This window comes from Haplochromis burtoni, unplaced genomic scaffold (assembly GCF_018398535.1).
Source record: "Haplochromis burtoni strain Fernald_Lab_line unplaced genomic scaffold, NCSU_Asbu1 Contig_26, whole genome shotgun sequence".
Classification (NCBI taxonomy): domain Eukaryota; kingdom Metazoa; phylum Chordata; class Actinopteri; order Cichliformes; family Cichlidae; genus Haplochromis; species Haplochromis burtoni.
Genome location: NW_024582387.1, coordinates 2,556,236 through 2,582,508, shown reverse-complemented (window position 1 = coordinate 2,582,508; position 26,273 = coordinate 2,556,236). Strand labels below are relative to the sequence as shown.

General features: G+C 38.9%; 1 protein-coding gene across 11 annotated transcripts in view; it reads left to right on the top strand.

Moving 5' to 3' along the window:
• Positions 1-26,273, top strand: part of rap1gapb (RAP1 GTPase activating protein b) — a 108,867-nt gene that overhangs the window by 78,500 nt on the left and 4,094 nt on the right. For 5 of the 11 annotated variants that reach the window (XM_005917919.3, XM_005917913.3, XM_005917912.3 and 2 more), the window contains 20 exons: positions 445-538; positions 8,913-8,948; positions 10,256-10,303; positions 12,752-12,790; positions 12,999-13,184; positions 13,778-13,881; positions 16,068-16,146; positions 16,233-16,286; positions 16,391-16,474; positions 16,572-16,672; positions 17,086-17,215; positions 20,366-20,521; positions 20,692-20,763; positions 20,853-20,939; positions 21,229-21,381; positions 22,820-22,951; positions 24,125-24,202; positions 24,963-25,072; positions 25,401-25,517; positions 25,903-26,032. In XM_005917919.3, coding sequence (XP_005917981.1) covers positions 8,931-8,948; positions 10,256-10,303; positions 12,752-12,790; positions 12,999-13,184; positions 13,778-13,881; positions 16,068-16,146; positions 16,233-16,286; positions 16,391-16,474; positions 16,572-16,672; positions 17,086-17,215; positions 20,366-20,521; positions 20,692-20,763; positions 20,853-20,939; positions 21,229-21,381; positions 22,820-22,951; positions 24,125-24,202; positions 24,963-25,072; positions 25,401-25,517; positions 25,903-26,032 — 1,878 coding nt within the window. In that variant the 5' untranslated portion in view covers positions 445-538; positions 8,913-8,930. Of the gene's footprint in view, positions 1-444; positions 539-6,940; positions 7,276-8,912; positions 8,949-10,255; positions 10,304-12,751; positions 12,791-12,998; positions 13,185-13,777; positions 13,882-16,067; positions 16,147-16,232; positions 16,287-16,390; positions 16,475-16,571; positions 16,673-17,085; positions 17,216-20,365; positions 20,522-20,691; positions 20,764-20,852; positions 20,940-21,228; positions 21,382-22,819; positions 22,952-24,124; positions 24,203-24,962; positions 25,073-25,400; positions 25,518-25,902; positions 26,033-26,273 lie in introns of those variants that run through there. The other 6 variants (XM_014332281.2, XM_005917922.3, XM_005917915.3 and 3 more) reach the window with 5 other exon arrangements.

Below are 26,273 nucleotides of genomic sequence, written 5' to 3'. Positions count from 1 at the left end.
TAATTCACTCCAATCACACAAAGAAGAAAAAGGGTAGAGAAGAACAGAGAAGAAGCAGTGGGTTAGCAGATGAAAGCTGAAGGGTACTTTCTTCCTCTGCTTCATATCTATTTTCATCAGGTTTCACCTCATTTCCACACTTACATTTTCCTCTGTGTAGTTCTCCTAATGTCTTCTGATTCAAGGTCTTGCCTCTGAATACATTCACCAGATTCAACCTTGCTTGTGAGCACAATAAGTAAACACAATGGATGGGGGGTTTCAAATACTTCCAAAAAAAGATTACACTGTGGTGTAATAATAGCTTTTGTAGGAAGTGTCAATTGCATTGCAGGCTTTTTCCCATGCACTTATTGCTTAAGTTAGAAACTTGACTTATGGCTACTAGTAACCTCTTTGTCTTTCTCTGTCCCCATACCCCCCTCCACCTTCTCTGACTTACAGGAAACAAGATGGAAGGATCCGTCGTATCTCTGATGAAGTAGAGCCCCCACTAGCACACTCCCGCCCTCCATTTCTTTCCCCCTCACTTTCAAAGGTAATACAAGGCTTTGACCTGCTGCTGCTACTCTTTTCCTTAATCAGGTTTGCATTTGCATTCAGACACAGTGCCAAGAATCCCACACGAACAATGTGAAACTGAGGGTTTTACCACTTAAAGTTACGGTTAACTCAGTTCCATTGATAATATTAGTAATTGTGGCATAACGTGTCATCCCCTTCTATGCATGATTGATTAATAGCATTTACTGGGATAAGAATTAGAGCCCTGATTAATATCTCTTTAATTAATACTGTCACACTTATGAGTATGGTGGTATTAAAAGTCAAAAGGTCGTGTCAAGATATTGTCATATAGACCAACCTGTCGGCATGAAAAATGACATTACTGTTTCCTAGTGATCCCCCTGTGTGTCTGAATGTTTCAGTGAGAAGAGCAAACAAATGATGATTTAATCCTGCTATATGTTTTCCAAAGACCTTTTTTTCATTTGGAATATATTTAAAGTAATTGTGCATTTGATATAGTGTGCACTGCAGGGAATGAATGTGATTAAACTCCGTCATGAAGTTGTACGCTAGACTGAGTAAGGCTCTATGGATGTGGTTTTGAGTACACTTCTTTATCTTATGGAAAGGACCCACTGGACAGCTGGCTGTGATGGAACTAGAGATCAATGGGGTGGAGCTGGTTGCATCAGTCAGACACCGCAGTGACAGCTGACAGCAGCCGACAAAGAAACAGTTTTAGAGTTTGACAGCAGTTGAAATAATTGGTGCATATAGGTTGTTGCAACTTCTGCTTGGCCAAACTGAAAATTATTTTTAAAAGTATGTACGGCTACAGAAGTCTTAGTGATTCAGCTTTTATTAAATTTCACACAAGCACATTCTCACTCTCATTTTCTCACGTACTGACGCTTGGTCAGGACCTCTGTCACTTTTCGATGTGCGGTTTACTGCTCCAGAATACAATTTTACTGGATAAGAAAGAATAACAATGAAAAAAAAAAAAGATAGAGCCTGACATGGAAGAAAGGAGTGTGACTCCTGTCTGAGACCACTGCTTTTATGTTCCATCTCCTTTTTTTCTGTTACTTTTTGTTCAGGTTGAGCCAATTAACTACTGCAAGATTAAGGAAAATATTGTGTTCAAATATCCTTTCTTACAATGCGTACATTAGAAGGTAAACTTCTCCCTTTATTGGTTTACGTCAGTAAAACATCCTGAGGCAGTGACAACACAAGCAGATCACTTGTACCTGTAGGCCTATGGTGTCTTTTTAGAAACTGAAGGACTTTTAATGAAGTGTGCTGGTCTACCTTGCGTATGAAAAGGGGCTCCCATTTTCTGAACTCATAGCCTGGTCTTGAGCAGGTTATGTTCGGAAATTTGATTCATGCTGCTTTTGGAAACCATCTGAAAGCACCATGTTTTCACGGTTTCTTTTATGCACAGCATGTTTTAAGTGCAACAAAGATTTGCTGTGCAAATATATTTTCTATGTGCAAGTTATTAAGCTGTGCCTTGCTCTAAAATATCAGAAATGAGGTCCAGCTGTAAAGTTACAGCAGCAACAACTATGGATTGCATTGTCACTGGAATATACATGCATTCAGGTGCTGATGCAGAACGTGTAAGAATGTTTTTATAGTTTACTTGATTCTAATCTGTTGCTGAGTTTGTTTTACGCTGCTGGAATTGCAGCTTTTATAATACAGAGCACACACCTGAGAATACCTGCTTAATCAATAAAATTAATTCATTTGATCTGGCAACAAACTAAAACTATTTCCATCTCTCCTTTATTATGTGACTTTAATGTTTAAATGTAACCAGTTTAAAGTTTCAGAGCTCTAATGTGCATCTATCACATTAGAAATAAACAGTAGCAGCCAGAGAGTGCACTCAGGATTTATTATTCTAATTACTGTGAATTGTAGTTCTTGTGATACTGAATTCACACCTCATCTATTAGTTGTAGTATCAAGTGTGCCTCCCGTGTCTTATTTCTGTGTTTGCGCCTTGGGTCCTTTGTGTTTCATTGCAAATCTTGTTGCGTTATTATGAATGTCTTTCTCAGTCTCCTTTGGCTATTTGCAGTTTTACTTTGAAGATCTGTTTTCTTTCCTGTCCTGTGTTAGTTTTTCTTCCTCTCTATTTCCTCCCAATCGTCCCTCCAATTGACTGTCTTCACCTGTGTCTTGTTATCCTCCTTTTGGACATTCACTAACCAGCCCACTGTGTATTAATACGTCTGTCTCCCTTTTTATCTTGTCAGATCATCTGTGCTTCCTGTCTTGCTGACATGTATTCTCTCTAGAGCTGCTGTGTGTTTCCTTTGTTCCAGACTTGTGATTAATCAGCAAAATAAAGGCTCTTTTTTTCTGTACATCGTATACTTTAGTTATCCTGAATTTGGGTTCACTCTGATCACTCTGATCTCAAATCCATGTCAAGGCATGGGGAGTAAGTAGGGACTAGATCACAAACTGGTACAACTAAATACCAGCACCATGAAATCTGATGGTTCCAGCCAGGCATTAATGTATGAAGAGCTCGCAGTGACAACTGGTTGGAGTGACATGTTTCTATTACTAACATTGCAGTTTTTTAAGCTCAATCTGACATTACATTTACTAAAGTTTAAATACAAACAGAATGCAATGAAAGCAAATCTCCATCCAATATAGATTTTCAGCCTTTCCACTTTTGCACAGAGATCTTTCCAGATTCTCTTCTATTTAATGATATTGTGCACTGCAGATGATGAGATATTCAGGAATTTAAAATTGGGAGCCTGATCTTGGTATTTTTCTTTAAAAAGTAATGGTTTCAGTTTAAACAATTGATATGGTTTATGAGATTTGCAAAAATAATTTGCAAGTCGTTACACTTCTTAGATTAATTTTACATCTTGCACGTTATTTGCATCTCAATTCCCTCACAGTAGGAGATGTAAAATAAAACTAACAACTAGTTACTCTGAAACTGGGCTACATATGAAATGTTATATATGTAACATGCATCTCGCCCTTAATCTGTGTCTTTAATTTTTCATTGGTGCCCTCTCTCTTTTTAGCTCATCAAATTCTTTAACTGTTACCCCCAGGTGAAAATTTTCTCTGTTGCCTTCACCCCCGGTAGCTCCGGTTGGCAGACTGTTGTGGTGCCTGACAGTCTGTGCCCTCTGTCACAGGCTTACGGGACAAATATAGATCTGTGGCAGTTGTTCCTCTCTAATAGCGTACATACCAGTGTAGGCACAGTGGGGGTATTTCTGTCATGCTTGTAAGGGAAATACAGTTTGCAAGGCATTAATAATCTACATATGGATTTTCAGGAATAGATTTAGCATTTCATCTGTTCAAATTATTTAAATGATGTTCTTGTTTCTTAATGTGGTTTGTTGTGTCAAAATGTAGAGCTATTTATACTTCCACAGTCTCAAATGGAAAGAAGCGAGAGTGAGCTGTTATTTTTTTGTTTTTTCCAAAATGGATTACTTACAGGAAGTATGTATACATAAAGGTTAACAGGTTCAACCCACTAGTGCTGTTAAAACAATGAAGTTAATTAATATTGTAATGCTTTATTTTTTATCGCTATAGAAAATGTTAGTGGTTGAAGTTAAAAGCCCCTTAAGTAAAACAAATCCACATTAGATGAATCACAGAAATGTATAATGAATGCAACTTATTAAGTGCATATTGTGTGTTTTCATTTGATATGAGGTATACTAATACACTAATGGTGGCCTGTTAAGCTTTGCTTACAGACATAGCTGCATAGTTACAGGAATCCCTTTTCAGATTCACAAATGCATTTGCACATGTTTATGAAGTGATTTCTCTGATGATTATAAAACTCTGATTTGGTACAGTTTCAGGTCTTATATAAGAATATTTCGCAGGTAAAACCAAAAAAAAAGCCTCAGGACTCCAATGGGAGCTGGGAAAAGCCTGATATATTGCCTCAGGTGATAAATGTAAAAATGTCACTTTGCATAGGGAGCTAAAAAGTGCTAGTTTAAGAAAGGGGAATAAACTTGAAGATTTTGACATTTAAAAAAAAATGCTTAGCGGACCTCTGTGAACTACTCCTCATTTGTGACTGAGGTTACATTAGCTGCTCCAAGTGTAACACCCTCTTACCCTCAAATATGTCAATACACTCTCTGCAGCCAAGATGCAGTGCAACGGGTAGACGAATGATTAGAAAAAATAAAACTTTATCTCATATAAAAGCGCCATAAAAACTGCTGCATTGGTTGAGTACTTTTTTTTAATTATGTCATTAACCACTTTCGGTTTAACATTAATAGATGAGCACTAATTAATTAAACTCTTGTAAAATTTCATTATCTTTTTTCTTGCTGGATATCTGTGTCTAAATGTTTTGTTCTTTCCTTTTTACTGGAGTGAGACAGTAGGAAACCTGCTTGGACATACAGAGAACTGAGCAGAAGTTCTGCAGACCTTAACCTCTGTGGCAATCAACCAACTCATCTGAGGCGTTGATGGAGTGGAATGGGCCATCTGTGTGAACTCCATTTGTGTCCCTGAGGCCAATGTGGCCACAGCAAGGTCAGGCTAGTTTGCGCCAGACCCGATGAATGGACCACAATGGATTTTCTCTGGCTGAAATACTAGGCTTCTCTGCCCATTGGTCGACTCTCTTGAAGTTTATTTTTCTGTTTTACTCAAGGATTTGCCTTTGAGAAAGCAGCTAACCCACAGAGTATAAATGAAAAGAGTGTGAAGAGGTGTGGGAATATTGGTTTCGACACATATGTTGGCAGTTTGTTTGTCAAAATCCAAAAGGCGCTAGTTTTGAATAGTTAGAATGAGAAGTAAGCATTTGAATCAGAGCAGGATAAAAGTCTGGATAGTATGGGTCATTGATGTAAATAGTCCGTACATGTTTTCATGGACATACTATACTTAAATGTACACAGCCATTCAATCAAATCAGTCAATCAATGAATTTGTTGATTATTCAGCCTCTTTCACTCGCACACTCTATCTGAGGCCCAGCAATTGGCTATAATCAACTCAAAGAAAAAGAGATGTGTAGCTCCTGCTAACAGTACATTCACTGCAGCAGCTCCAAACCGTCTCTAAGGGCAGAGACAAAAGAGCAGCTTAAAAGACTGAAGGTCCTGAAGAGTGGAAGTGCAACCAACAGCATTTTTTTTTAGTAAACACTGTTCCTTAAAATCACACCAAATACTGCACTTATTAAAATCAAGATTGTGCAACAGCTTGTTGAATTTCCCACCGACTTAAGCTAAAATGTTGCACACACCAGCATGACTTTACAGTCAGTATGCTTTGTAACTGAAACAATGTTAACACTAATTGTGAATCTGAATAGCGTTCACTACTCTCTGCCCACAACTTCGTTGCTGTCATCTACCACTGTTACATGACATTTGGGCAAGTGTGTAACTTTGTAAGTGAACTAGTGCTAAAGCCAGTTTCTGAATAATTAGATTAGCTAATAAATATTTTAAAAAGTAATAAAATGCACCCTCGGGATAGTGTTTAAACTGCATGGTGCAGTATCACTCTACTGAATGTATACCTCTGTATACGAGATGTTCAAACCATGTCATCCTGTCACCCTATACTCTTTAGTTTTCCTCAAAGGTAATCAGTGAAGACCAGTGGCTATGTTCATCCTTGATTGTAAAATATAAATGCTTTTTATACTGTATATTGCTAAAATGTATCCTTTTGAAAGCTTCCCTCTGTTTTTGAAGTGGGTCAGTGCAGATATCTGATACTGGAGGAGGGCCTGATCAAGAGACGAGCCAAGAAAAAGTTCTGCTCGTAAGGAACAGCTTCCCTTTCATCCCAGAGTGCCTCCCTGGTCTTTTTATCTCTTTCTCTCTCTTCTACTTTCTCTTGTACTCTTGTGTCATACCCATCTTTAACTATGCACAAATGATTTTTAGAATTGCTGAGGTTTGCTGAGCAGATTTTAGCTTCACTTATTTACCCCAGTGGAGGCAAGCTTTGAGCTTTCACGTTGTTGTTTTCTTTCTGTTCATCGTCTTTTTTCTTGATTTTCTCTTTCATTTATTTTGGGCTACTTTGTCTTTTAATGAAGTGATTCTCAAAGTGCAAACCACAGGGAAACTCGAGCTGTAAGGTTGGTCTTTAGTTATATAACGGGAAAGAGATGATGAGACTCATGACTTGAGAAATTTGAGATGAATGAAAAGAGGAAGAGAATGTTCTCATATTGTGATACAGCAAAAAGAGAACTATGCAGTTTTAAGTCCACATGCAAGTGTGTGTGCACGAAAAAGAGAAGACTGTTTCACAGAGTACAAAGGGAGGGGAGCAACATTGTTCCTCCCTTCGTCCTACTTCCTTTACCATAGCTCTATTTGCCATGGGTGTGGGGGTGTGGAGGGTTGGGTGTGGGGGGTGAAAAGGGGAAGGAAGGGCAACAATATCCTCACATTACAGCACATGCTGCTTTTACCTCACACACAGATATGGGTTTTGATGGACAGCTATAAGTTGTTTTTTTTTCCCCACAAATCCACTGGCTGAGCGACAGTGAATGTAAAGTGTCATTGTCAGGCTCGCCTTTCTCCTTGGGGCTGACAGTGACATCAACACCCTCGCTCTTGTCAGCTTGACTGCATCTGTACTTGTGGAATAATGACGGAGCTCAGGATGGCTGAGAATGTCTTATTGGATAGACTGCTCAGTAGTCCCCCCAATAAGCCTTTTTTCAAGAGACGATGCTTAAGTGATGTGAGTATTTTTCATTTGCTGGAACTGAGTTTGTTATTTCTGTTGTCTTGCTTGACTCTTAAGTTTGCTCGGGAACACAAATATAAATATAGTATGTGTGGTGTTGTAGAAAAGGAAGTAATGAAATTGTGTTAATTGCACAGACAGATAACACTTCACTGATCTTTTTGTTTTAGGAAGAAACTGTTAATAGCAAATACCTTGGTAACCTGGTTTCATTATGTAAATATTTTGTATGTCTCATAATAAGATGGTTTTCCTTGCATTGTTAGGATTTGTGTGCTGCTGTGCTCATAGAGTGCCTCCACAATTTGGGAGTGCGCCGCTTCTTTTTCTCTCTCTCAAAAAAAAAAAAAGAATTCGGCACTGACGTGGCTGCTGTGGAGTCTGTGTGGTTCACTGATAATCTGTTCAGCCTAGGACAGTGTTTGTTGATGTTTGTTTTGCAGTCAAGAGAGCAGTATCTCCTTGAATATCATATGGCACTGTTTATTTTCACATAGAACAATAGACTGGGGCTGCACCTTTGGCTTTACTAGGTCAGGATCAGATGTGTGTGCATTTGTGAAGCATGCTTTCATGGGTGGAGGCGTATATATGTATGAGTTTGCAAGTATATTTTAGCACATGCATGTGTGAAATGTTTGTATGCATACATGTGTATTCTATCCTGTTGTTGTGTGTGTGTTAGTGTTTGTGTGTGTGTGTTTAGCAAGCCCCTGCAGTGCTCCTCAGTAAATTTAATCTGTCATGTGGAAACATCAGCTTGGCACTTCAGTCCACTTGTGTTACATGGTGAACAGAGGGCTCGCCCCACAACAGGCACTGCTGTCAGGGCTGCTGCAGTTCTCTCCTCCTTCAGCTCAGGTTGGAGCTGCTTAAAATCCTTAATGTGGCCTCTGCAGATGAGGGTGCATGCCTAAGGCCATTTTCTTTTGCTTAACCTCAACAAGTGATTCTCCTAATTGAGCAAAAGTATATTATTTAGGGTGTTATGAAAAGCCAGTAGTGGCATTGAAATCTGTGTGTCTAATTAGCAATATTAGTATCAATTCCCTAAGTGGACACGTGCTCATTACCAAGCATCATGATTACACCATGGCTGATATCAAACAGAGTTGCCAGATCATGTATGATAATTTATTTTAATGTCATGTTTTGGACTCTTCCTGTTGCCTGATAGGTTGTAGTGTGAAGTGTGTCTCATTCACACATGTGATGTGACTGTGTGCTTCATACACCAAAACCTGAGTGTCTTCCAGCTAATTGCGCAGAGTCAGATGAGCTGTTGGCTTTAGCAACAGAGAGAAGCACCATGGAGCTTTGATGCTCATTTCCCCCTAAGAGTTACTTGTTTACAGTGTGTTTGTCTTGAAGCGTGGAGGAGCGAGGGAATTCTCCAGGCACTGAAGGGAGCCTCAGTGATATTGGTGTCAAGTGGGATGCGTTAGGGTGTACTAAAATGAGGCGTTAAATAGTGCCAGGGATTCCAACAGGAAATTTTTTGCCTTGAGAGTGCACAGGAAGCTTTTTCACTCAGCAGAGATGAAATCAAAGTAAACACCGAGAAGGAAAGCATATCACCACAAATATACCCTTTTTAAAACCATGTACTACTTTGGATTTCTTTCCTCCAGACCTCGGACCTGTTTGCCATGATCGAGAGGTTGCAGGTACTGTAAATGTTCTACTGGCTCAGCTTTCTGCTTAAACCCGTTCTCCCTCACAGACTCAGAATTTTCACTTTGGACATAAAATCTCTATTTACTTCTATTTTGAGACTCCACTTTTTTTCTGTTTTTCCTGCTATTTTTGTATTCAGCACTGTAACGCCACTATACAGGAACACTGTGTGTCCATGTATTTACTATTAATGTGTCTTCTTGCAGCAAGAAACCTTATTCTTCTGAATGTGCTGAACAGATCCTTTGTGTTTTCCCTTCACATCTGTGTCATCAAGTAACTTGACTTGTAGAAATCTAGTTTTTATTATAGCCAATGAGCTAGTGCTTCAGTGTAGCACAAATTATAAGCAAGTACTCCAGATACTGAGTAAGGCAGTGGAAAGAAAGCAAAACCATTAAAACGGGTTGTTCAAAAAGAGTCTAATTATGTAGGCATCAACCACATTATTTAGCATTGAATAGGTAGCCTATAAAATGAGAAAGGGTATTTCATCTTACGTGATGTTTTTTTTTAGGGATCAAAGTATGTCAACACAGGAAGCTATTTTAATCTAAATGGTCTACTGTGATAATATCTTATTCCCAAGAGTCACAAAATCATTATTTAGCTTTACAAAAGTGCTATAAAGGCTATGCGACTGGTTTATCCATGAAGCTGTAGTGCTGAAAGACTCGCAGGCATAAAAAGCATGAGGTGAGATACATATTACTTATATAGTCTTTTGTACCGTCCACAGAAGGGTCAAGTGGATGATGGAAGTGAAAACATGAACAGCTTTCAGAGAATAGATTTGGTGAACACATGTGCACTTTCCCTTTGATTTGTCTTCTTTAGACAAAAAATTGCCTGGATATGCAGATCAGGAAATATTTCTGTGTTTTAGGAACTGTCAGCGTTAGTCAATGAAAGAATAAGAAGAGAGAGATTATTTATAACCCTATTATGGCCCTTGAGTAGACTTGTGGATAGTGAAATCATTTGTATAGCTTGATGGACGCACTCTTTCTGTTCTTGCCGCTTTTTCTGTCTACTATAGTTTCTAATTCCTTGGTCCGCTTTACTTCCTCTTTCTCTGGTAATTTCAATCACCTTTCTCTGGTGATCTAGATTATTTTCTGTCACAATGAACTGTTGAAGGTATTGTAAAATTACCTTGCATTATGCTGCTGCATAAGGTACTGACAGCCAGCATTGTCCTGAATCTGTATTTCTTTGTATATGTGTCAACCAGCTGCTTAGATATCCTACCTGTGCCATCAGTATCCTGTCTATTTTTTCCTTCTCATCTTAACAGGGTTACAGAATGGATGAGCAAAGATGTCCCCTCCCTCCTCCCCTCAAAGTGAGTCGTAAATCCTCACATCTCCTCGTAGACTGCAGTCTGGTAAAGCATTTGTAATGGCAAAGTTAGAAACCTTTTCCTTATCGGCTGTCAGACAGGCTTTAGGGTGCTCACTGGGTGAGTTAGGAGTTCGACAGGGACTAGCACTGCAAAATCTTCTGTTACCCTCTGTCTGTTACCTAGACAGCCTAATGCAGGTACTATTCAAGGCAACAAAAAAAAAAAGACACACAAAAGGTGGTAATCAGCAAACAGAAGAACATAAATTCTTGCAAAACCCTGTAACTTGGTCAGGGTTTGGCTGACTTCACCTGTGTACAGCTTAGTTGTAAAACAATTCTACAGTCAAATTAGGAATGCACAAAGTACTATCTCTATAAAGAATCACACATCTCATCTATTATCTTTTGATTCAAGCTACAACTGTATTTATCCAAGATTTATGTTTAAGAGACCCCAAACTCAATGATGTACAAGGTGTGTTAAAAAACCTCTGAGAGCAGGTGCATAAAAATCAAAAGCCTTGCATGATTTAAATTTGGCCTTTCTCAAGTTCAGGGTTGTATTCTCATGCACTTCTGGACTGTTTTCAGTGCAGCTGCATGTTTTTTAGATCTCTTGGGGGGGGGACCTGTTAAAGCTTCGTTGTGTTCCTCTGCGATAAGCAATGCATCTCCTGGAAAGTAGTCCAAGGTGGTGGGCAAAGATTATATCGGCATGGCCAGAAAAACAGCAGGCGATGGCTAGCTGCCATGAAACCACAGCTCAGATCATTTCCTCCCAGTGATCTCTTTTAGATGCCTCCGGATGTTACAATAGAACTCTACATTTACAGTCTTACCCTGGGAAATGAATCTGTGGTGCATAACCCAATGAATGTTGGGAAGGGGGGGTGGGGACAAAAGCATATGCTTCTTCTCTCATTCTTCAATTGCTTAATTGCCTTTGGGGCTTGTGGACTTGTCTGCTAAAAACTGTGGAAAACTACTAGGCCATAGCCAGGGACCCAGCACGTATCACTACTGACAGTTCTCCACACGAATTTTGGGTCAAACAGAAGTTCATATGTGTTTTCCTCCCATGTCTGAGTTTCATGGTAAAATTGTAACACATAACTTGTAAGTCTGAACAAGACATCCAGGGAGGGATCTAAAAATAGCACCGGTGCAGGAAGCTGTCTGGACATGGCCGAGATGATGGCCAGAATTTAATTATGCAAGGCTTTTGATATTTGTGGTTTTTATAATCACATCTGCTTATACCTTGAAATTAAAAAAACAAGTGATTATTTAGTGCCAAACAAGCCTTCTTTGTATTATCATGTTGGTATCATATCCTTTGTACTAATATTTAATATTAACTTCTCCCACTAACTTTAGCTCATACCATGAAAACAAACAGAGACCAAATTATTTGCACATATGTCAACAGAAATATATTTTGGGTAAATTCATTAGCCAGGAAATCTTGTAAAAGACCATCAATGGAGAGTTGCTTTTTCCATCAACTGCTCCTGCACTTGATGTATGAATGACAGCATCTATCAGTTAAGTCGTTCACTATATATAAATTGCCATAAAATTGCTTACATTCTTACTGGTCCACCAAGTTTCTTCATTTCTGACCTCTCCCTCTGTGCATTGTCACAAGAACTGTTATGTAAGGGAGTGTGACCTTCATTTACACATTTCACAAAGTTCTCAGTGTCACTTCTGCCACATGTTGCTCGTAGCTTGTAATGAAAGAAATCTTGCTATGCTTTGCTGGAAACATGAAACATTCTTGAGGAAAAGAGTAAACCAGTATATTAAATTGAGCGAATGTTGGTATGGAGTGCAACAAGCATTAAAAATTAATGCTGCAGCAAGTGAATACAAGTGTAAGAGGATAAAATGAGAGAAAATATTTGCTATTATGTGTTGTTCAGGGATTTTTTTACTACACATTGCAGCACATATTAGCTACCAATAACTGAAAGTAAGCCTTTATAATGTCAACTTTTAGACATCCAGATGAATATAACTGTTGGTGAAGGGTTGTCCTGTTATCATTTTGACCCTGGGGGGTTGTAACACCCAGATACTGGAGGTTATAAAATATGTAAACCTTTGCCAGATGACAGCCAAGTTTAAATAACCTTTTAATAGTTACGTAATCAAAGCTGGGACAATGAATACAGACTGAAGTCTTAGATAACAGTTTCTTGAATAACAAAAGAGCTAAAGCGTTTATTCATTTATTATTTCTCAAAGAAAGCTGACAGTGTGGCCTCTTTCGTGATTTCAGAATAAGAAAAAGTAACAGAACAATGCAGAACTGAAACCTACTGTAGTTAATATTCTGTCACAGTGTCTGTGCTCATCGTTGTTTTGCAAAGAACCAAAACTGAAAGTATGACTACAAGCGGCTGTTTGCCAGCCTGACTCATATTCATTTCTGTCCCTGCAGACAGAAGAAGACTACATCCCTTATCCCAGCGTTCATGAGGTATAGTCCACATATCCTCCGTATAAATAGTTTACACACTACAAAGTAATTTTAAAGATGTCAGAAACTGTAATGCTAAAGATTCAAATGGGAATACACAGTTTCTGAGGCAGTGAAAGCAATGCAGTGCATGGTGCCAAACACTCACTATTAATAATGGTACTATACTTTACTTTTCTCTGTTATCATTATTTCCTGTGACTTCCAGGTTCTGGGTCGCAGCAGTCCTTTTCCACTCATACTCCTGCCCCAGTTTGGAGGCTACTGGATTGAGGGGACCAATCATGAACCTAAAGACCCACCAGAGGCAGATCAACCTCCCTGTCCTACCTCCCACATTAAACTGGAAACAAACAGTACTGCAAAGATCTACAGGAAGCAGTTCATGGGCAAGGTAAAACTCAAGAAGCAAAATCTATTCTTTCTTTTCCTTTGTTTTAAAGGATTAATCTTTATTTCTTCATTTTAGTATGTAACCTTGAAATGTGCAAGTATATTGAGGAAGACCCATCTTTTGATTGAGCCTCTTATAAAATAACACTTGTTTCTAAAAACTCCTGACACATCTAACACTTAGGCACAGGGCAATGAAAGCAAAGGAAGAACGTGTGTGTTTGTGTCATTTGGAAACATTAGGCACAGAGTAATAGTAGTTGGCTTTCTGAAGACTTACAGTATAATTATTAGCATTTTCTTAAAACTGGCAAAAGTCTCATCTTGTGGTGTGAAGCCAACTGTCTACTTTAAATGCAAATCTATTGTGTAGCAAAAGAAATTGGCATTGCAACACAAGATTTCGCAAAAGTTGTCTCAATGTACGCTCGTAAATTTTCTGCAAGAGGAGGTCAACCACTTTCCTTAAACAGAAGCCTTTTTCTTTAAGCCTCTTTATTTGTAATTTACAAAAACATTTTTATTATTCTATTGCTAACTATTGGAACAATATGTATTCTTCCATTAAAATTTCCTCTGCGTATCTTCCCCTAGGAACACTTTAATTACTACACCATGGATGCTGCCCTGGGCCACTTGGTCTTTTCAATGAAGTATGATGTCATTGGGGATCAAGAGCATCTGCGCTTGATGCTTCGGTACAGTTTCCTATTATCTTTATCTCTGACTTGTTTCCTGCACCATTTGTGATTTTATTCCCCTGAGTTTTCTTTTATAATCACAGCCCTTGACTTTACTCCCCTACCCCTCCACCACTTACCTTTATCTCATTTTGTCTTTTCATATTTCTGTTTCTCACTTATTTTCTGTCTTCACTGCCTTTTCTTACGCCGAATCTGCAACAGTCCAATAACTCTCCGTTTTTGTTTTCTTTGCATGTACTGACAGTTTCCAAAATACACCTATTAAGTACTGAGTATTTTTTTACATGCCTCACTGGATACATTTTCTTTTTGTTCAAAAATAACTTTAAATCAAGGGAAAATGTCACAGAGCAAGGTAGCATTCTCAGTTCCCCCAACACAGTCAGTGGTTCTCACAGGTTGCCTCAGTTATGCATTTTAAAATGCAATCGCCAGTAATAATGAACACTTAGACAAGAGTCCAGCTGAGCATTGTATCAATCATTTTATTGTAGTCAATATAAAAGTAGGTGATATAATATACAGTATAATTACAAACACCTTTGTGTACAAATATGGATTTAAAACTGTTAAAAGGAAGGATACTCAGCAATATCTGCGCTGTGCATGTGCAGTGCCACCCACAATCACCTAAATCTCACTCAGTGAGCTTCACCACTCCTTCATATTCTCCTTGAGACTGATGAGGGGGAGTGAGGCAGAACTCAGTGCACCGTACAACCTGTGAATTAATTTTAGCACCTGAGAGATTCCTCTTGATTTTAAGAGCTGTGTTTCCTCTTTGTTAATGAAGCCTCGGAGTGGATGAGTGTGCAGTGAGGGTAACAGCCACTCTGCCCACAACATTTTTCACACAGTGATGTTTCTCAGTGGGTGGGCACCACCCACAGTCACCTCGAATTGTGTAGCCATAGGCAGTGACGCACAGTTATATTTAAAGCACCTGTATGATTTCCATGATAAGGCATAACCTGTTTTTATTGTTTTTACTGGAAATGCCCCTATAGACAGCAATGACACGGTATTTTCTCACCCCGAGTTTACATCCAGCTTTCCTGCATCACATGCCATATAACCTTTAATGTATGTATGCTATTCACTCACAGTTCCTTCAGTAACTACATAAGTGCTACTTATGAATGGTGGTATTATTATCATCTATACCCTTGAAAGTATGAAAATCTGAATATATCGTTAGCTTCATAGCGTAAGTGCCTAAGTCATTTTTTTGTGTTTTCGGAAAACAAGAAAAAACTAATTTTCTAAATATCACATGCATATTTTTAATTGATATTTTCAATTTGACCAAAAAATGACTTAGGCACTTATGCTATGAAGCTAACGATATATAACTCCATATTATTGTTCCTGCAGAGTACAAATTTAATTCCATGCCAAATATATAATATTTTATGCATGAGTTTGTATGAGTTTTTGAGACCTCTACATAATAAGTTTGATTTTTGAAATTTCATCAGACGGTACAATGAATACGTTTTCAGGGAATCTCTTTTGTAGTGAGTCAGTATACATGATTTAAGCATGTGGAGAAATCCAAAGCATGCAGGCTGAGTAACTGAGTCATACTTGCAACCCTGTGAGTGGTGTTTGAGGGAAAGTTTTGCACACAAGAGTTTATATATTTGGAGTTAATTAGCTTTAGCGCTGGATTGTCACTTTTATACAGAGGCAGACTTTTTGCTAAGTTAACTGGCTGCCTCTAGCCTGATATTATCTTTGTATATATATCATGAAAGTAATATCAATCTTCTCATCTTTAGTAACTCTTGATGAGAAAGATCCAAAAGTGAAGTGCTGCTGTATGTACTGTTTATTGTTCAGAATTTCTGGACACAGGCTGCTTTTAAGCATTCACTGGGTGCGCAGATTTCCTAGTATTGCTTATTGTACTCCTTGTACTCCCCACCACCACTAGACACACACACACACACACCCCATTCAACCCTCTTCCAGGCAATTTTGGCTCGGAAACATCATGTGTAAAGACCATTATGCTCCCAGCTTCACACAACATCTATAGGAAAGGTCCTCTTTGAATTGACAGCTCAATTGCTTGGAGGCAAAGCATCATAGAAAGAAACCAAAAACCCAGCAGGATTCCTTTGGATTAGAAATAGAACAGAGGACGTTTTGACTTTTCATATTTTTTTGCCTTTCAGCACAAAACAAAAAACTTATCATGATGTGATTCCCATTTCCTGCCTTACTGAGTTCCCCAACGTGGTTCAGATGGCCAAGGTAAAAACGTATGATTATCTTCATACACACAAAAAAATCTCTCTGCATATAATTTGACTTTGTCAAGTGTATTTTTTCATTCACAGCTTGTTTGTGAAGAAGTAAATGTGGATAGGTTTTACCCTGTCCTCTATCCGAAGGTAAGCAGTACTCCTCATTGCCACTTTATCTTTTGATCCGCGTTATCCTGCAATACTAAAGTACCATGAATCGGACTAGAAACTCAATCTTCTCTTATCCTCAGGCATCAAGGCTCATTGTCACCTTTGATGAGCATGTAATTAGCAACAATTTCAAGTTTGGGGTTATTTATCAAAAGTTTGGTCAGGTGAGTGCACTTCAGTGATGCTGCTGCAGCTTATTTCAGCTTATTTCAGCTTTTGAAGTCACTCTTCCTGAAAATTTTATTTGCTTCTTCCCTGCAGACATCAGAGGAGGAGCTATTTGGGAACATGGAAGAAAGTCCAGCCTTTGTTGAGTTCTTGGAGTTTCTGGGCCATAAGATTGAACTTCATGACTTTAAAGGGTTTGGACAGTTTTGCATTGTGAAGTCTTTCCCCCAAAAACAGAAAAACTGACCTTTTAAAGCACTTTTGGTTATTCTCACTCGAATATGATGTGAGATGCATCATTCTATTGATCAGTGTTTGCTTAAAGAGCAATGTAAAAAGCCCTGATATTTGTAGTATTGACTGAGGGATTAAGCAAGCAAAAAAAGTGCCCTTGGCATTTCCTCAATGATGAATCAGCATGGATGGACAGTTGTCAGAGAGCACGCACCTATGTTCCACTTTTCCACTTTATCATTCTCTTCTGTCTTGTGTCTCTCTGCTGTTAACCACAGTGTTATACTTGCCTTCTTCTCTTGTTTTCTCCTCTCTTATTTTTATTGCCTCTGCCCTTATCTTTCTTTTGTCTTCTCTTTCCTTTCTTTTTCAGTTTTCGGGGGGGACTCGATGTCACTCATGGCCAGACAGGGACAGAATCCGTCTACACAAATTTTCATAATAAGGAGATCATGTTTCATGTGTCCACTAAACTGCCTTACACAGAAGGAGACTCACAGCAGGTATAGTGATAATGCCAATGATTAATCATTTAGGAAACCAGTTTGTGTTTTCAGGACCTTCAGTAATCGATTTGTAAAGGTCTGTGCTTGTGACACATTCATGCGTCTGCAGCAGCAGCTGGCGGGTCAAGGCATTTAACTCAGTGCTGATAAAGGAAGATGAATCATGTTCATTTGTAACTTTGATGTGCAAAGTGGAAAAAATAAGGATTAAAATTGTACATCATGGATACTTCTTTGCTTTTTTGCTGAGAGTTGTTGAGAAGAACTGCCCTAATGTTCTTACAATAAACACTATATTGAGACTAAAAACAGCTTGAAGTAAACAGCTTTTCTGGCTCATTATTAAAGGTAACGAGCGAGACTCCTCTAACATGTTATAAATTTGTTTATTTTTTTCTAATATTGATTTCTGGTGTTTGACCTTAGTTCAGCTTTTGATGCCATCAATATCACAATTCTGAGTTCACTTTAAAGGTCGGCCTCAAAGAAAGAAGCCTGGTTTACATCATATTTGTCAGATTAAGCTCAGCGACTCAGTGACTGGGCCTATTTCAACACTGATTGTTTTCTTTTTCAGCACATCAGTTGCAGATTTGTTGTGTGCTTGGGATCATTGACCTGTTGTGTGACATAATTTAGGCCAAACTGTCAGACAGATGGCCTCATGTACAGTTCATGGTTGGCTTAATGACTGCAAGGTGCCTATGTCCAGGACTGCATAGAGCCCTTCTAAAGCTTTTGTTTTCAGAACTGTACATACATATCTTCCATGTTTGTTTGCTATTTTTATTACAGCATTCCAGGGATTGGCAGATATTAACAATGGAAGTAATTCCATGTTTGTTGTGCTCACTTACCCCAGAGAGAAATAGCATTTTTACCATTTCCACTAGAATTACAGTGGTCTTTTTTGTACTGAAGTTTCTCCTCTCTTAAAGACTTTTATCTATTTGATGTTATGTTGCAGTGAGCTGCATTAGTCCTTAGCTGCTCTTCAGTCCCTTCTAGAGTGGTTTGAACTTTGTTACCGCAGTAACCCTGTACAGATGGTCCATATTGCCTAGGCATGGAGAGATACAGAGAGCATAAACAACACCCACATGAGATGATTCATCAGGGAACTCAGGAAAAGAAGGCAAGGTGCAAGAGTAATAGCTCAGTATTCAGTACTTCAGGGAGGAAAAAGTAAAAGATTTCTGTTGCCAGACCTTACTGAATGTAATCAGATTTGAAAGGTCTTACAGTAATAACAGATGTCAAGTGTTTGAAATCAGTGACACATACGCTAAGCCTGTTTGTGTGTGGTGATGGTATACGATTGCAGTGCTTGGAAAAATTAGATAGAGCGTCTTCAGCTGTTTGGTTTCAGAGAGTCGTTGTGTGAGTAAATACTGAAGCCGACAGATAATCAGCTCAGGGGTGATGCAGTAGTAGCCTGGATGACATGAATCATAGCCATGTGTAGCCTATCTAATTCACCTTCATTACTGTCATAAAAATGCATTCTTTACAAAACCTTACAATATTCAGCTTAAATTGATAAAAAATAGTAAAACTTGACTTAATTCCTGTCAGACTTTCAACACAGTTACATAAAACTCATTTTGCAGATAAACTCAGTTGTGATAAAGTTATCAGAAAACCATCAGCTGTGAGACTGATTGAGAGCATCTTTGATGTTTTTTCACATAATTTCACTTTTTTTTTTTAAGTAATAAACTGGCATATTTATAAACACTTCCCAGAATCAGAAACACGTCTTCTTCATATGAACAAACAAACAAACAAACAAAGTTATAACCTTATTAAACTTCTAGTAGAAAAGCAAACACCATAATCATCTCTAAATCCTATTTGCTGTATTGTATTTTGCTTCCAGTTGGTTGACTCTAACACAAGCACCAGCCAACACAAGAGCTCTTTTCAACAGGTGTGAAGTAGCTTTAGAAAAAGGCTGTTAATTAGTCTGTCAAAGACAAAGGCTAATAAGTGAATGCTGCTGCTGAGCAAGTGTCACAGTACTGGGGAGTTTTCTGTGGGGTTTTTTTTTTAATAAAGGCTGCCTGCAATGAGAATACATCCCTCTGATTGATTGATTTCCTTTATCACCAAATTGTATCCATTTGCAAAATCTGATATATCTTCCCTCCACTTATATGCAGTGGTAACATTTGGGTCACACGGTTTCCACGATAAGCATCTTTCTTCTAGTTTGGTGGGCTGAACTGAATATGATATGATATTCCCACATTCAGTAGCTTCTCAAATTATTTTACTGCTTGGTTCCTGAAAAGAAATATGGGACGCTATTATGTCTCAAACAGGAAATATGCTTTGACTCCTGGAAAGTCCTTTTCTTCTTTTAGAAGGAAGAGAAAAAATTTGATAGTCTTCTTAGATAGTCATCGAAGCTTGTGAGCTGTTTAATCAAAGTTCCTAGCAAAAAGGCAATGAAGTGACAACATCTATTCATGCTTGAGCAAAGGAAGAAGATATCCCTAATGCAGAGCTTTTTGAAAGATACCGCTTGGATACAAATTTTAATACTTGAGAACAGTCCCTTTGTCCTCCAGATGCATGAGTGTCCTTCTGGCAACTTCAAGCTTTTGGCAGCAAAGAAGATGAAGTTATTTTGCAGCCATGATAACATTCAGTCGTCAGCAGATTCATGAAGCATTTTCTGTTTGAGTTTGCAGTACCTCCACTGATACTGAGAAGTGTTAATTACCAAAATATCCACACTTTTCTGAAATAATTCGAACTCAGTCTTAAGTCTGTCTTACAGTGAAAAATCTGTTTCCCAAAGCAGATTTCTGTCTGTACTTTCAGAAATGCTATATACACCCATGAGTTGCATGTTTTTTGTATATATATTTATTTTCTGTAAAATATTGAGATTTTTCATCTTATTAAATTGTTGGAACAAGAGCTTGAAGATGGATTTAATTTTTTGGCTGATGGCGTCATGCGTTTCAGAGGGAGAGATTGTGCTCTTTTGGATTAAAGTCATGTCTACCTTGCCAGTCAGTCTTTTAGAGCAATTGCTGGCAGTGATGTTTTTTTTTGACAGGCCTGTATTTGTGTTAGCAGAAGTGGTCATTTGAGATGTTTCCGCTGTTGTTAGCTTTGTTTATCTGTGCCCCCCAGCTGCAGAGAAAGAGACACATAGGCAACGACATTGTGGCCATCGTGTTCCAGGAGGAAAATACGCCCTTTGTACCAGACATGATCCAGTCCAACTTCCTGCATGCATATGTGGTGGTGCAGGTGGAAAATGCATGTACAGACAATGTCACCTACAAGGTTGGTTCTAAGGACAGTCAATACTGTATCAAGAGGATTTGAACAATAGGGACTTGTAACACCCATTTATAGATTTGCTCATCCATAATTAAGGAATTTTATTCTGCTCTCTAGTTTCTAATAGTGGCATGTGTATTTCAGTCTCTAGGCTTACCTGCTTTCTTTTTTAGGTTTCTGTGACAGCAAGAGATGATGTACCCTTCTTTGGGCCTGCTTTGCCTGACCCTGCCATCTTCAAAAAGGTCAGTTAACGCCATATTTTCCTTTTTCACCACACAGATAAAAAAAATATTTTACTCTGACCTCTCACCTTTTTATTTGTTTTATTCAGGGCCCTGAGTTTTATGAGTTCCTCTTCACTAAACTCATTAATGCAGAATACGCCTGCTACAAGGCTGAGAAGTTTGCCAAGTTAGAGGTGAGAAGCACACTGGAGCAAATTGTGCCAAGGGAGTGTGAATGTCTGTAGTGTTGATGCAGACTTAAGCACACGCCTGTTTGCACAGGTCTGCATCCTGCTGGCTGTACTGATACGAAGTGGAAACATAGATTGTTGTCCAAATCATCTCAGGCAACAACCCTGATTCTTATCAGCATTGTTGCTGATGTTTATCATCCTGAAGCAATTGTTCAATCCCTCCTTTTAAATGGTGAATATTAGGTTTATGGTCGGTATGAAAACGAATTGTCTTGTTTGTTGTTGTCAGGAGCGAACTCGTTCGGCACTTTTGGAAACACTATATGAGGAGCTGCACATAAACAGTCAGTCCATGATGGGTCTGGGTGGCGACGAAGATAAGCTGGAGAATGGGGGTGGAGGAGGTGGAGGAGGAGGAGGAGGCTTCTTTGAATCATTCAAGGTAAACTGTCATTCCTCATTTGATGGAGTGCCTTGGTAATCTGCAACTCTACATGCATGAGAGAGAATAGTGATGAGTGGAGAAACTTTTAAGGTGCTTTATTTTGTGCGTCCTCTGTCTCTTGGCTGGGATTCTGGGTATTCACACATCAAAAAACAAAGCATTGAAAATCTGCGGTATCTCAAAGGACCAGTCCTGTGGCATTTGCATTCCTTACTTGGCTGTGACTGCTGAACTCAGTGTGCTCTCACATGATGGTATGGTTTTGAGGCTGTGGAGTGTCCTGTTGTGTATGAAAGGCACTTTGCTCTGACTGAGAGCGCTCCATCAATGACCATTAGGGTGGTGGAGCGTAGCTCAGCTGCTGAGGCACGGCAGTAGAAGCTGTGATGGTGTGTGCCTGATGAACGATTTAATGACCCCTCATTAGGGAGCTGATGGTGCAGTTTGGATGTCTCCTCATGGGCAGCATTCCTTTGCCGTTTTGCTCTTTGCTCTGTGATGATCACTAGTTCTAGGTCATCTTTTCTGCTGTTTCTCTGCAACTTCAGAGATATATATAAAGCCTTTCTTTCATCCTCTCTTGCTCTGCTGTTTGCTAATGTCTGTCTGTCTTTCTTCCATACATTCATAAACTTATATAGATGAGCACAGATGAGCTCCCACCCAAGAAATCCTACCTCATTTTTCTTTCTCACTGTCGAGAATGATCTTGCCGCTTGGTCTTTTTTCTGGCTCTCTATATACTGTTCTACTCCCTCTTCTTTCTCTCATAATAGTCTTGGTCTTTTTTGCTCATGACACAAAACCCAACTCCAGACTCACCGTGTTAAGTGACAATTTCCATCCTTAATGCCTGCAAAGCCTACACTCTTTTAAATCCTCTGTGAACCTACATGTCCTCCACACAGGCTCTCCCTCTACATGCTATCCCGCACTGCCCCTAAGTGTTCAATAAATAATCATGCATACATCCATACACTTGCATATGCACATTTAAGCACACCAATGCACACATACATGCCCATATAAACACATTTTATCCCTTAGCTTTATATCACACTTACTGTGATGTACATTTATGTAATGTATAGCATGTAGCTCAAAGAATCATATTGATATGAAATTAAAGAGAAACAGTGGACCAGGTGGAACAAATCTCAGTTGGCACTATGTGGAATATAGTTGAAGAAGTACATGTCAGTTAAATCATTCCACTGATTTCCACTAAAGGTTTTAGAATGCATAATACATAGAGTGGTCTGCTCTAGCAAAATAAAAAAAATAGAAAACACATAATTATTTTAATTTAGATTAGATTTCAGTATAGATTCACAATCATTTGAAGTATATAATGCTTTGCACTATTCATCAGGGTGTTGTGTTTCCACATATTAACGTGGATCCACTGACAGCATCTCCTCATTTCTCTCTGTAGCGGGTCATCCGCAGCAGAAGCCAATCTATGGACGCCATGGGCCTCAGTAACAAGAAGTCACACACAGTCTCCACTAGTCACAGTGGCAGCTTTACCCACAATCCCGCAGAGAGTCCCAAAACCCCAGGGATTGTAAGTAGCCCATTTTGGTTCACACGTTGCCCACCTAACACTTAGATTCAGGGTATAGTATACTCGCAGAGCAGTGGGTTCACGTACAAAATAAATTAACCACTATTCTTTCTCGTAAGAAGCACTTTGGGAAATTACTCATGTTGGCACATTGGAGCACTTTACTTTGATCAGTATGTTAACATCAAACACTCACTTTCATTCCCTAGATTTTAAATTCACTGCTGCTTTTACTAAATCAGATTTCACTAATCAGCCTTTTTCCAAGTACAGTTCATAGTGTTCATGTTAATACCTTTTTTTATTTGGAAAATTAACAGAAGCGCTCATTCGCCATTTGTCATTCATCCTCATCTGTTTAAAGAATCGTTATCTTCACAAAGAGTGACAGACTTCTAGGACAATGTTATAAAATAATGTCAGCTGTGGAATTAACCCAGTGATTTTCTTATCGGTATATATAGATGAATGATTGCTTGTGAGCCCCAGTCTAGTCTCTATTCCAAGTTGTGAAGTGAGCTCAGTCCAGCTGCTGTATGACTACCCAGACTCCCTTGCTCCTTGCTGTGCTTTGTCATATATCCTCCTGCAAATATTGTAATTTTTTTAAGCAGCCTTGTGCATGTGTGGCTGAAGAAGATGCATGGCACAAACCATAGGAGCTCACTGTCTTGTTTGTGTCTCTTTGAAAGATAGATCATTTATTTTCAAACTTGTTTAAGATTTGCTGCAGCGTGCCATTTGGTTACTAACTTTACTAATCCAGTTAATAAAAGAAGACACATTTTGGAAGCTACCCTTTGGTTTGCATCAGCCTTTTTGTCCCATTTCTTCTTTTTCTGAATGTATCACTAAACTAACTTGTATCCCTCAGGGCAGAAACTGCTGGCTTGCCCGCTACCTTGAGACTATATCCTGCTGTGCCCTCCTATGTTGGACCCCAACCCGCTTCTGCTCTATAACGCCTTTCACTGTTTCCTCGATATTATGTCTTCTCTGTTGAGTCACGTTGCAGTCTCCTTTTTAAGCATTTTTTGCACCTTGCTGTTTAAATTCTCTGTGCTGTTCGCATGAGATCTTATGATGTGTTCTTTTCTTTTCCTTCCCCCTCTTGCTTTTTCAATCTCCTCTCTCTCTGTTTCTGCTTTCCTTGCCCTGTTTTGTGTACCTCAGTCATTGCTTGTCCCAGGGAAAAGTCCCAGTAAATATGGACGTCGAGGCAGTGCCATAGGGATAGGAACAATAGAAGAGGTCCACGTATATTCTACCTACTTATTTAAAACATTTCTTTAATTTACTATTGTCTTTGTATAATGTAATGTTTAATTAGTATTTACCCTGTTTTAAGTTTAAAATACGGTTTCATTCCTGTGGCTGTGAGAGGTTTTCAGATTTGAAGAATTTATCAGTTATAATGATACTTGTCGGGTTATAGTTTTAATTACAATTTCCTTCATTTCATTCATTTGCACAACCATCATGGGTTTTGGTAGACAGAAGGCAGATCAGTGTCAGGACTTTCATGCACGAATTTGTTTGCACCATTTTACTTTTAAGTTAGTTAAAAGTAACTGCAAGAGAAAAATATATTGTAAAAGGAGAAGATAAACAAACTCCCACTTATGTTCTCATAGACAGTCGCACATCAATGAATCATACTGCATCTTAAATTAAAAGTGTGCACCAGCCAAGCTGATGTACACGCTGCACCTAAGAAAATAAAATGTCAGAGATGATGAGATGTTCAGAGATAAGAGTAAAAATAATCAGTTATAGAATATATAATGAATTTTTGTCTGGAGCCAAGTTCATCACGGATTTGTAAAATAAAATGTTTTACAAGTTTGTCATAACTTTAACTCAGGATTTATCCAACCGTTACTTCAGAATTCCTCTACAAGATATTTCTACATGTAGAAAGCTTCACTTTATGCACTGCATATCATGTTTTGTTGTTATTACACTATCCCCAAACTGTGTGTCTTACTTTCCTCTCCCTACCCACCGTCAGTCATTGATCATTCCTGGGAAAAGCCCAACCAGGAAAAAGTCTGGGCCGTTCAGCTCCCGTCGCAGTAGTGCTATTGGCATCGAGAACATCCAGGAGGTCCAAGAGAGGAGGTGAGAGGACAGAGCAGAGCTGATCAGCAGAGAGTGGGTAGTGAAGAGAGAACAGTGTTGTAACAGATGGAAGACAGGACATTAAAATGAGGGATACAGCTATTAGAAAATGCACTGTGTAAGATCAAATCCTAAGAGAAGGGCTTGTCAATGCTTGATTTGATTAAAAAAACAACAACTGCACAGCTGTTGGTTGCTGTCAGTGGTTCAGCTCATAATGCTCAGTTTTAGGGTGGAGCCATGCTGAGTGATATGAATGCACTGTAACCATTTATTGTTAAACGAAATCAGATGAGCTATTTTGACTACTTTATATCCTTTCCTGAAGCCGAGAAGTATCACCCAACACCCAGAGGACACCAGAGAGTAGCCACATGTCACAGGAAAACAAATCAGACAACTCCTCCAATCACAGTTCTCCAGAGTTTCCTACCACAAAGAACAGGTGACTGTTAATTTCATTATGTAAGAGTATACTACTTTGTATTATAGTCACACACATTGAATCAGTTTGAAAAGGCTGCATTGTATTTTGTAGAATGGAACAGTGACATGGACGATTGCTCTCCAAGTCATAGTCCTAATCCTCTTCAGCCAAATGAATATAACAACCCCAAACATTCACATTATTCAGTCAAACTGTGATCAAACTATGGTTCTTTTGCTTGTAACTGCTTTTTTCGGGAACAACAGATGAACTCTGACATAAAGATGGCAAAGTAATTAGACTTTTAAAGTGCACTTTATTTTATTTTTTTAACCTTCCTTAATGAACTCAGTAGAAGGAAACCACAAAGTGATTATGTGATCAGAGTGACCCAGGTGTGTAGTTTGGCAATGTGTTGCAGGGCACCATCTATCCCTGAGGCGCAGGACCTTTCCCGCTCCTCCTCCAATGCCAGCAGCTTTGCCAGCGTCGTGGAGGAGCATGAAGCAGAAGAGGAGTATGACACTGGACTGGTAGGTGGAGTAATTACACATTATCAAGTGCATGCATAAAGGTTACTTCCTCCAAAGCCAAAATAAGTCATCAGCGTCCTAGCATTGATGATCCACAAGTGCTTCCATCAGCATTTATTCCACATTTACTGCAGTGAAAGTATCGCTTTGGTTCTTATTTGTTATTTGCTGTAAGCTGAACAACTGGGGGGAAAAACCCATGAGAAGGCTTGATGGATATCACTCCATTCTAGTTAGGACA